Raw genomic sequence first — 12,446 nt, forward strand, 5'->3', positions numbered from 1 at the left:
TACGTTTTGGTGTATAATTTGGGTATTTTTTCAAGGTTCTTAAAGGTTGTTTCCAAACCATTGAGTGGTGTTGTATTTTCTCTCTTCCTGTTGTCAGGGTAGAGAACATGGCCATGCGTCTGGAGGAAGTCAACGAGAGGGAGCACTTTATGAAAGCCTCGTTGCAGACCGTTGACATCCGCCTCGCGCAAATGGAGGAGCTGATCGGACGAATCGCAGTGGCCTTGGAACGCGTGACGGGGGTGGAACGCGGGGAAGTTAACAAAGTACGATCCCGGACATCGTCTGACTGCACCGACTCGGCGTACGTCCTCCGCCAAGGGGAGTGTGCAGACGCCGCCTACATCCTTCGCCAGAGCAGCTTCAACAGCACCGAGGGGAACTCGTACCGACTGCAGGAGGCGCTGGAGTGCACGGCCGAGGGCTCCATGTCCCCTCCCTCCCCGACGAGCGTGGCCCCGAGGACCAGAAGCCATTCGTTTTACGTCGGAGGCGGTCGTGGCGGAGGGGAACGCGTTTGTGGCCCCGAACGGGCCGACAGCTTCTTCAAAGAGCGCTCGCTTAGCCTCCATCGGGCCAACAGCTCGCAATCAGTCTCGTCGTCCGCCGCCGCCAAAGAGTCTAAGCCCCTGCCCCTGGCGACGCTGTCTGTCTCCCAGCAGCACCGTCCCTCATCCTGCATCGATATCTACGTCTCAACTTCTGAGGAGGCGGCACCCGGCGAGGTTTTTCTGGAGTCTCTGCGCGTGGTCCCGCCCCTCCAGAGAGAGGCGTCGCTGCAGTCCGACATCGTGGAGTCGGTGCTGCCGGGAGGCCGGGACTTCAGCAGCACCACCACCAGCGGTCTGGGCGACAGGCACTCGGAGAGCGGCGCGGCCAGCAGCGGCACGGCCGCGGCCATGTTCGACGACAGCGCGGCGGCTGATTTGTCCTTGTGTTCGAGCCACCTTTTGCCGGAAACCTCCCTCCCCCCTTGGGACGCGGAACCGTCGCCGCCCCCTTCGGCCGGGCCGCTGGAGCGCTCCAAGAGCAGCCGGCTCCTCTCCACGGTAGGCACGTCCTTCCTGGAAGAGCCGCCCTTGGTCAAGTCCCACAGCCTGATGTTCACGGCGAGGAGCTGCTACGGCGGACTGGGTGCGGGCGTCCAGGTAAAAGCTGCAGAGTACACCAGCATCACTGACTGCATCGACACACGCTGCGTCTCCTCGCCGTACACCCCCGTAGAACGCTCGCACTCCCCTGGGGGCTCCACCTCTTTCCCTTTTGATAAGCCCTCAAACGTTGGCTCCTCTCATCCGGAGAGAGAGGCGGAGCTCAGTCACACGGAGTCCGACCCGGAGGACCCCGAGGACCTGATTCCAGGCCCCGACACCCCTCGCGCGGGGACCCTGGGCGCACCCGGCGGGACCCCTCTCTGCTCCCCCTTCTCCAGGCTGGAGCGAGCCAACAGCTGCTCTTCAGACGACTCCCATCCTTCTCTCACGCTGGCCCCTCCGCACAGGAAGAGCCTGTCGGTGAGTGAGAGGATGGAGAGGGGACCGGGTCCGGGGGCAGACAGGGGGCCTGGGCCTGGGGGTCGGGGGTTGGCAGGAACCAGAAACCCCTTCCTCAGGAGCAAATCCGGGGCGCGGCCCGACGTGGCCAAGACTGACAGCCTCTCTATGAGGAAGCTGGCCGCCCCGTCGGCATTCCGCAGCTTCGAAAGACAGAACTACACGTGACAAGACACGCATCACGCGCACACACATCGCACGCACTGAAAGGACCAGGGAAGAAGGGAAAGCATGAAAGCAGGACCACCTTGCCCTTAGCTTTCCACCTGAAGCAGATCTGCGGTGCGTTCAGGAGTATGTGAGCGAGTCCTTCCGCGCACCTGCCGAAAACAAAGAATTTAGATTAGATTTCACTTACCCCCTCTCGTAGCTAACTCAACTCTCAGTGGAAGCCGTGTTTGTGCTTTATGTCTCCCGCCCGCTACCTTGACATCACCTTAGGGTCTCAGTCATGTCACCCAAGGAAAAAAACTCATACAAAGGTAAGATGAAGACAAGGAAGTCATACATTCAAACCTACACAAAAGCCACTTTCTTGTTGCGTAATATTCATTATGTCAAAGCTGTCTTCATAGGATCATAAAACAATAATAATGTAGCTGTTTTGTCAAGAAAAACTCACACTCGTGCAGCTTTACATAGTTGTCAGGGCAACCACTAACCTGACATCCATCCGTGTGCTTATCCTGGTTTGGCCAATCTGTCCCCGGAAGAATATGAATGTTACATTTTGTGGGAATCGGGCCCATGCCAGCTGTCCGGTGCTGAAAACAAGCTTGTTTCTATCATCCTGAGCAGTCTTTGAACAAACTGCAGTAACGCCAGTCAGCAATTTGCGCGTGCGCTGATCCGAGCAGTAAACACAAGGACGAATGGTCGCGTGATAAGAGTGAAAAACACATGCCCGTGCAATCCAACTGTAGGTTGATTTTGAAAGGCGGCGCGTAATAAAAGGGCAACATGGCTCTACAAACGTCCGTCCATTTACTTGTCGTCATATACTCAGATTCTTTTCACCTGCAAGCAAAAGTACATCTATCCCAAAAGAATTCTTGTTTTCTCACAACTTTGGTCTCCTCATTTCATCTTCCGTCACTTTTATTCTTTTGTTTCCATTCATTTGGAGGTACCTTTAAAAAATTTGACTAATTGACACATTTCACAACCACTGTCTTTCTAATTTCTACTTCAAGCTTTGTATGTTTTATTCATCGCCTACGGAGGATTTGCACTGGACTTTAACATTCTGGCGACCCTATTTACATATACAGTAATGTGGAAATGTCCCTACTTTCTTCAAATGTCTTTTTAAGCAGTTGTAACCATTATGTTATAAAATAGGAAAACTGGTGCTAGCACCACAAAAGATTCTATTTCAACAAATCTGCAGATGTTCAAAACATTGAATATTTGAACACTAGGTCATCCTTTAAATGACACCTTATCCTCCAATTGTTTATTCGGTGGTCTTAAAAGTCCAAAAAAATGCTTGTTAGGTGCATTTAAGACCAATGTACAAAGGGTGAATGTGAGTGCGAACAGTTGTTTTGTCTATACCAAAGCAGTCTATTCTGGCTGGCAACCAGTCCAGAGTGTATCCGCTTCTTGCCCAAAGACAGCTGAGAGTCACTCCAGCTCACAGACAAACATAATGAGGATAAGCACTACAAAAAAAGGATAGATGGATTTTTTCTTTTTTAATAGTAGAAGTTTGCATTATTAAAACTGCCACCTGCAATCTGTGTTTACTGTGAAATCTGACATAACAATATTTATTGAAGATGAGATCTTAAATTTAATGGGGGAAGCCTTTGAAGGATGACCTTCAAGTTATTTATGTGTGATTTTGGATGATAATGTTTTTCATGTCAACTTTTAATATCGAGAGCGCCTTCCTCCAAAATGACACTGGTACTTTGTTTATCCTACTTGAGGGGTGTCCAAACTCTGTCCTGGAGTGTCGCCGTCATGCATGTTTTCCTGTTTTTTTTTCCCCAACACATCTGATTTAGATGATCAGGATCGTTATCAGGCTCTCGCTGAGCTTGCCTGTGAGCTAATCATTTGAATCAGGTGTGTCAGGGAACGAAACCTAGAAAACATGCAGGACATCGGCCCGCAAGGACCTGCTTTGGACACCCCTGTCCAACATTTCTAATACAAATATGTGGCACTTTAACCTTTGGCATTTGGTCTTGGCAGAGGTCTAATACTGTATATATTAGCTCTGATATACAGTATAGTAATATGTATACATAGGGTGACCAGACATCCCGATTTTGAGCTTTGCGTCCTGAGTCCAGACGAACTTCCCCAGTACAATTGTTTGGAACCCCTTTTACATAGGTTGTTTCCTGACTTCCAGTTTTTTTTTGTTTTTGTTTTGTTTTTTAGTCAGCAAGCCAATGGTTTGGGAGATGTGTATATCAATCATAAGTTGTCATAAGTGATTCATATGTTAGACTAATTCAAAAGAAATGTAACTGTTTACTTCGACATTTGCAGTTGCCGCATACCTTAACTGGAACTGTACCTTGTGCTTCTGCATCTAAGAATAATTGGAAATGTAGTCAGATCATTGGGAGCTCAGAATTTCTGCTGACTCGTTTCCTGACTCCTTGTGGCATTGTGAAGTATGTTATTCCACCTCATAAGAGTTTTATGAGCAAGGTTTTGGGAAAAAAATGGGTGCTTGCATACAAAGGTAGATAGCTGTGTGCGGTTTAGAGGCAAAAGAAAGCAAGTAATGTGCTTGCGCAGTTGGCAGAGGTGCATTCATTGACCACTCAAACAGTAGGAAATCTTGAGGTTCCAGCTCAAAATGTCATTGCCTTGTACGTGCAGGTACAAAAGCTATCTTATCTCAGTATTTTTTTTAAAGTAGAAATAGTCTGTGAGTACATTGCAAGGGGTATGTGGCAATATTTACATATTTGACAACTCAGCAATATTGTAGTGTCCCGGTTTTTAATATTGAAAATCTGGTCACCCTAATTATACAGTTGGTGTTCAATATAGCATTATGAAAATATTACATCCAGATATAAAAATGGACTGGGTTTTGCACCGGACTACTCGAGAACCAGGCCAAAATTGAAGGCCCCCTTGTCACCAAGACAAAATTAGTCTATCAGATTTTGAACTGAATTAAGTAAAAGAGGAGTGGGGGGTCTCATTCTCTTCTTTTCCGAGCCGCTGAAAAAACTTAGCATAGAAAGTTCTTCCCCAGTGGCGTTTTTTTGGTTAAGATGAAATAGGGAAATGAAAGTGTGCAGAATTTAGTGGTTACGAGACTAAAACTGAACTACTAACAGTGAGTGACTACGTAAAAAAATGAGCATAAGCGAGTCACGCACACATGTGAAAGTGCCTTCCAAACACCTCAACATATCACTGACAGGTCCCCGCCGAATGATGTCAGAAGGACTTGACATAATTGAGCGGAGAATCTGTAAAGCTTTGCTTGAGCAAGAAACTTTGGCCAAGGTTGGCGTGCGCATGGCTCATAGCTGTGGTCGACCCCGATGGTGCCGCAAAGGTGCAACATCACTTTTTGGTTGATTCTGGAACACTACAGCATGGTGGGCCCCATGTAAGAGGACTGTATGTACATACAAAGGGCTCTTTATAATATTATGTTAATTCTTCAAATGACATAACGATAAATACCCACAGGTTAATTCTCAACCAATAAATATTACACACTTATGGTATCATTCATCCCGTTTGTTCTATAATTCATTTTACATCCTAGTATCATTTCACTCATTGATAATTAAATCCCTGTTTGTTTTACAAATATAATATTTAGAACCTCTTGATATTTGTATAATGTTCGCAATGAAAAGACAGGTACATGCACAAAATGCTGATGTATTTATGAAATATAAACGTGTCTATTAGAAATATTTAAAATAGTTTTGACTCAATGGATGAAAAATGGAAGGGCATGGCAGCATACACTTGGCTGGAAACCAAACTTTCGGGTGCCTTTGGGGCATGAATGAAGTACGTTGGAGTTCTGTCACATATTTCTTCACTTTATGTGCCCCCCCCCCCCCCCCCCCCTCACCACACACACACACACACACATCATAAAAATTGAAACCCCTACAACCGATGTAAGCATGTGCTTCTGTGCAGACTTCTTCTGCTTCTGTGCTTTTAAAATGTACAAAGTGGATGCTTGTTGGAATGAGCTAGCGGCGAGATTGCTTGTATGGATGCCTGCTTGTTGCCAAAGGCTATCGAAGGCAGCGCCTTTGTTTTTGCATGGAGATGAGCTCAAAGTGTAATACGTACCATTTTTAATATTGATTCATTTTGGAGTCACGTAATACCTTTACTTTGAGCCTGTAGCACACGGATCATGTTGAAGCCCTTGGTAGCTAACATGACAACACGTGTAGTCTATTTACTATAGAAGATAGCAAATGTGCAAAATGTGCCGGACAAAAAAAAAATACAAATACATTAAAAAATAGCCAATTTACCTGCCACTTGGGTAAGAAGGGTTTTTCTTGCCAAGAAAATTTAAACTAATCAAGTAGTTTGCAATCCAATGTAAAGTTTGAGAAATAACTTATTTTTGCCACTTTTAGCACTTTACTACAAACTCCTTCACACAGACTACTTAAGGACGGAGGAATTGGGGCTTCGGTGTCTTGCCCAAGGACATTTCACAATGGTTTGGGGGTTGAACCCACAGCCTCTTTGTTGGTAGACAAGCACTCTATCACCGAGCCATGCCAACATCCAACATCTTTAAAAGATTTCTTGCTACAGTTCTCAAACTATACCGTAGCTTAAGATGAAAATGTTTTCTCATTGACCGAATTTAAGCACATGATCCTAATATACTGTCAAATATAAGAAACATTTTCTTATTAAAATTCAGGCCAGTTTTGTTAGATTCAAGCAAATCTTTTCTAGAAGCGTTTTCTTGAATGTCATAAAATGTGATTTTTTTTTTTTTTAAGTCTTAAAATTATACCCATGCAAAGGTATAATTTTAAAACAAGATTACCCCCCCAAAAATCTAAGGACTTTATAAATTGAAGCAATGATACAGTAGATTTAAGTAAAAATAATTATCTTTCTTTACGTAATCCTTCAATTTAAAGGGTCAGTGTGTAAGATTTAGACTGTTTTTCATACAGACAGCAGGAGGTGCTGCATTTACCATTGTCCGTAGCTATAACAGACATGGCAGCCTCCGGAGAAGTGCCACCCCCCATGTAATATCATTTAATGATAACTAGACCTACGATTATATTTCAAACATCCTGTTGGCCGTTAAGAACACATTTATTTGCAAGTTTTTGAAATGTATGATCATTTAATTTATTCCTTTTAAATGAGAAACGGTCCAAATCGTATACATTGTCCCTTTAAATTACAGAGTAGGACAACATAGGTGTCTTGTTGTAAATGCTTAAACCAATGCTAATGTGTAAGTCGGTTCTTTTAAGATTTTGTTTTTGCTATCATTACCAAAATGGTCTTGGGCTTAAGCTGAAGATAATTCTAAATCATCTTTTGCTCTCGTTATGAGAAAAAATATAAATATTTTGAGCAAATAAATCCTAACAAGAAAATGCTAGATGTAATATCTTGAAATAAGAATTCTTTTCTTCAGAATCTTTTGCTACACAAACTATGTTTTCCTTTTTAGACAGAAAATACTCATTTCTTCTTATAAGTTGTTTTTTTTTCTTTTTACTTTCTTAAAATTGACTTTTTGCTAGTGTAAGGTAAAAGAGGGATACTAAAGTTTCTACAGTGGAACCTTAAAAGCTGAAAACAAATCTGGGATTTTGCACTTTAGACTGGAGGTTTTGTCAAATTGTTAACAATCATATCTTGTTTTTTTTTGGACAGCCCATTTGACAAGCAGTTGAACACACTTAACTGGAGTATGTTATGGGCACAAATATCAAATCATATATATGACTTGCGTAAAGATGATCCTTGATTTAATTGTGTCTTGTCACATAAAATGGAGTGTAACGTTTGGCTGCCTCAACTAGTTCTGTCTCGTGTAGCTTGACTTTGATGACACGTACAGTATATCCAATAAGGCCAAAGAAATATCAGCCGAATTTCTCTTAAGGTTCCACTGTACGTGATTGAAAGGAAGAAGCGTGACCCAAAGTCAGTGCTCAGGGACAAAACACTTGAAGTGACGTAGGATAGTTAGGATTTCGAGCTCCGAGGGATAAAGTCGATGTACCTCATTGTTTGATGTCATCGGAAATGACATCCGAGTGAACGTTGTCACTTCGCTCGATGAACTCACGCAAGTTTCCGTCCTCGCGTCAAAAACAGCAATGGGGAGTTGGAGGCCATTTTTCTTGGAACGCGGCTACCGTTGGCACCTCACACGCTAAAGCCAAGCACTTTCTTTCTTCTTCTTCTTTTTTTTTTTTGCCAAGAAGCTGAAGGGTGTTTTACTTACATGCGGCGTGCACAGTTGAGACCTCAACTGGAGGCTTGCCTCATATAGCTCCACTCAAATTTGAAAACAGATGTCCGGGTGGAGGTTGAAATGAAATGAAAGGTTGAAATGGGTGGAGGTTGATTTGAAACCTTACGGCGACATGCTGCTATAAATGTGAAATGCCAGACAGCGTCAATCTAACGAGGGGTGTCTGCGTGTGAGCGTGTATGTCCGTGTGCGCGTGTTCATCTCTTGGCATACAAACCTTCTCTCTGTACAGTATTTTCTAAAGTATTTTCCTAAAACATTAGTATGTGAAATCCCGAGCATTTAATAAACAAAGCGCATTTAATTCCTTCCTTTGTGATGCTGGAGTTAAGAGGCGTCCTTTCCCTGCAATAACTTCAACCCGGCAATTTCCCGGCCACACTTTTATTTAACCAAGTCCTTGAGATGCATGCAGTTCTTCCACTCAAGTGTACAGAGATGACCTGTGAAGACAGAGAAAAAGAATATTCTATGAAATCTAAAGTAGTGAGTATTTGGATGCAAATACAAATCTGTATTCTTAAATGTGAATAGGATCATGTCTGGCATGCATTGATAAATAAACAAATAGATTGCCAAAAGGATGGCCATGTGCTCTGTTTTGTGTTTGTAATGTGCAAAAAGCGAGACCACTGGAATGTCACCATGGTGTTCAAATGCATCACATCCATTTCCAAGTCACATAAACCCCGCTCTGAGACCTGATTCGACGGCAGTTTCTAAATTCCTGCCTTTGTTGATTTATGTGATTCCCCACCTATTGTGAGCCAAGGCACATATTTGAAGTTTGAAAAATCTCATAGCAATCTCAAAGCAAACCACCAATTTTGTTTTTAGACGTCAGAAAATGTATTGATGTCAATTATACACTTTTAATAAGTCAATTATTAGTTCTGTCTATCACTATGAGTTGCTGGCAATGATTGATGGACTAAGATACGCTGTTTGTTATTAAAAAATACTTTTTCTGGCCAATTAAGTTTGGTCATTCCCCCACATTCAATAGTTTGGACAACACACGAATGTACCCGGCACACTGGTTGGGAATCACTGAACTAGACTATATCCTGATTACAGCTGTTTTGAACAGTTTGTTGTACTGAAAAAAACTTTGCAATCACCTACTGTATTGTGCTGCTACCGGAGGCATTTTTCTTGAGCTTTCACTATTCAAAATTCACATGGCGCCAAAATCAGGTAATTCATGTCAGCTGTGTTATTCATTAAGAAAAATACGAAAGAAATTTTAACTCGCAAATGCAACGGCTACATTAATACAATAAAAGCTGAATACAATAATATTCACTATATTCCATAATCTTGACAATCTAAATGCTTAGTCTGCGTAAGAATGCAAGCATATCTCATTGTAGTCAGATTCGTCCTTCCATTTTTTTCGGGCTTAATTCCACAATATGTAGCTCATGAGACCTGGCCTTGTTCAGATGGAGCCACATTATTGGCCCATCTGACAAGATGACGTCAGAATGGAGGCATTGTGCAGCACCTGTACGTAGACGTCATCTAATTACGACAGGCGGATGTATTTCAGAGCTGCGCTAGCATTACTTTTTATTATTTTTCAGTGAGCAGTTTGTGGATCCAACTTCTTCAAGATGCACGACTTCATGCACATACACACCTTGCCTCCACGACAGCACTGCTGTTGTGCTAATGTATATACCTTTGTAAAAAAAAAAATAAAAATGGTATCGGTAAATGGTATCAGTTTAATTGGCAAGTTGAACAAGGTCTTAGAGGGTCAGATTAAAGAACTGAGTGAGACCTATGTGAACCACAGACCATATTTTGCAGTGATACCAACAAATGTGTGCGCGCGTGCGTGTGCATGACCCAGTGGCCCTTTGAAAGAGAACACAATGTCCCAAGGCACGCATGCACACACACACACACACACATTCCTCTTCATTGCAGCATGTGCTGACAGTCAACAAGTAACGCGATGACGACACGCTCGCCTTCTTGACCCACATGTGCAACTCACGTAACTGCGCCACAAAAAAAAGAAAAAAAAAATGAAATAGAGGGGAGATGGGCCTCTTCCAAGGAACTATTTACAGCCTTGGAGGAAAGGGAGCAGGATGAAGCAAGTTGCAAAGCGTAATTCCTAGAAGTGTGGGGCCACGAGGAAAGGGGGTGGGGCTTTGGTTCGCCACTTTCTAAGAGGGAGCTGGGTGGTTCATTTCTAAGACTAAGAGAGGCATGCTCACATACTGCCGTAGTTTTTCTTTTCTTTTCTATACATTGACTTTTTCACACAGATATTTAAAGTTATTATGACACTGCGTCTGTCTTCGTGTAGATTAATGAAAGATTATGGCACTTCCCAAATATTCTACCTGATGGCCTCTTCAAATATGCTGAATGAAACTAAAGCAGCCAATATCCCTTTACAGTTTTCCCCGAGGGAGTACTTTAACTCATCCCAAAACCCCAAAATGTGTGCTCACTTAAAAGTTACACATCCCCCGTCAGCTTCCATAGGGTTTTCTACGAAAGCTCCCCCCATGAAAGAACCACCCACTTGACATGGTCCGACACACCACCCCCATCCTGCCGTGGTTTGTGCGGTATAGCAGGCCTTGAATGGATATTTTGCCTGTCAAACGAAACCTGCGCACGTGTTTGCATTTTGCAGGGCACACATGGGAATATTTCCAACTCATTTTTACAGCATCAATATGAACTGCAGTGTATGAAAACTGAGCATACATAACTATATATTATTTTTCATTTTATGTCAACAAATGAAGTATTACACAAAACTGCTTCTCAACAGTTCCTTTTTCCAACTTTCCCAGTAGTTACCCACTACCCCACTATTTAAGAACTTGGGCACCTTAATTCCAATCAGCAGGTATACGGTGCAATTGCGATGTGTGGTTAGCCAGCTACAGTAGCTATGCGTACCCACTAAAAAAAAAAAAATGCATTTTTGTGCCCCAACTTAAGCCCCAAGATCTACTTTTCCAGCATTCAACCTACTGCAATCTCTCTTTTTTTTTTTAGAAGACGGGTGTCTGCGTCGTATGACTTTGGGTCAAGAGCGCAGAACTCGCCCTGTTAGCTAAAATTATGTGCTGCCCACACAGCACCACACAGAGAATTCACGCCGATTGGCATTCACAATATTAGCTTAGTTCTTCGATGGACAGCAACTATAACATAAGTCCAAAACCATACAAGATAGTTTACAATTAATTAATGATCATAGCACAACTGTAACTAAGTTTTATTGCTTTACCATGTTTGTAAACACTTGTTACATATGTGCATCTGCAATTAGCTTTCAGCCTCATTTTGCACTTTTTTTTTTTTTTTTTTGGTGACATGTGGCACAGTCATGAAATCCACCAATACTTCCTTCGCAATGGACTGGTCAAGGACCCCGCTCCAGATCGTCCGTTGCTGTAAATGACTTAGAGCGCCTTGTTGGCTTCTCTGCAGTGTCTCAAATTTACTAGACATTCATTTTCACTTTACAGGCACTATAAACAATAAAGTTCTTTTATGGTGTTTTATAATTGGATTGCACACGTGTCTCTAAGGTTTCGGCCGGTGGCGGCGAGTGTGCATATGCCGAAGCAACTCAAACATTGCATGCATGTGCCGTTACGTTCACACTTCTCCAAAATTTAAACACTAATCTCCATCATGTGTGGCTGTGTGCTGCTGTTTTAAATGGAAAGATGTACTGAGCCAGTATCCTATTTGTTCCCATGATGACTCAAAGCCACAGTCAGCAAACATAATGTCACTAAAAAACTGGGTGACGATTTTGTGGTCTCACTCTATTAGAAGATTACATTTTAGGTATTGGATTTAAGTTATGACCAGAGAAGCATCTGAGGACAAAGTTCTTCAGGGCATGCAAGCAAAAAAAAAACAAAAAAACACGGTGCCTATCTTGATGCAGACCTCACCCACAATGTCAAGTCACGTCATGTTGGACAGCTAATTTGGGATGAGCGCATCACTGGAGATGTCTTGGATGACATTTGAAAAATCAAAACACATATCTATTTCCTGTGACAAACTTACAGGTCACACGCTGTACCTCAAAGATGTCATCGTAACTGCTATGCATATGAACCAATCAATGAACATGTTTATCAGAGAAGACCTCAGGTTGATGGTGCATTCAAGTGCCTCCTCGAACCCAAATATAAACCATAGAGGGAAAAGTCATTACAACCACACATACTACTACACTGCCAGGGAATACATAACACACATCACCCAGACATCACTAATAGGTTGGTTAATACATCATGGTACATCGTAGTAAAACCAGTCTACATTTCGATGCTGGTTATTACATTTTATAAACATGCCGACGCAACACTACTATACTTCAGTTGGTGCCATCCATATTGCTGTTGAAT

At 42.9% G+C, this 12,446-nt stretch overlaps 1 protein-coding gene across 5 annotated transcripts in view; it reads left to right on the plus strand.

The window, feature by feature from the left end:
- trpm3 (transient receptor potential cation channel, subfamily M, member 3) overlaps nt 1–8,624 on the plus strand; it is a 112,255-nt gene extending 103,631 nt beyond the window's left edge. For all 5 annotated transcript variants that reach the window (XM_088408804.1, XM_088408820.1, XM_088408811.1 and 2 more), the window contains one exon: nt 98–8,624. In XM_088408804.1, coding sequence (XP_088264930.1) covers nt 98–1,721 — 1,624 coding nt within the window. In that variant the 3' untranslated portion in view covers nt 1,722–8,624. The remainder of the gene's footprint in view (nt 1–97) is intronic.
- Nucleotides 8,625–12,446: the final 3,822 nt, after the last annotated feature.

The sequence above is a fragment of the Hippichthys cyanospilos genome, chromosome 1, assembly GCF_059441005.1.
Source record: "Hippichthys cyanospilos isolate Australia breed blue-spotted pipefish chromosome 1, RoL_Hcya_1.0, whole genome shotgun sequence".
Taxonomy (NCBI): domain Eukaryota; kingdom Metazoa; phylum Chordata; class Actinopteri; order Syngnathiformes; family Syngnathidae; genus Hippichthys; species Hippichthys cyanospilos.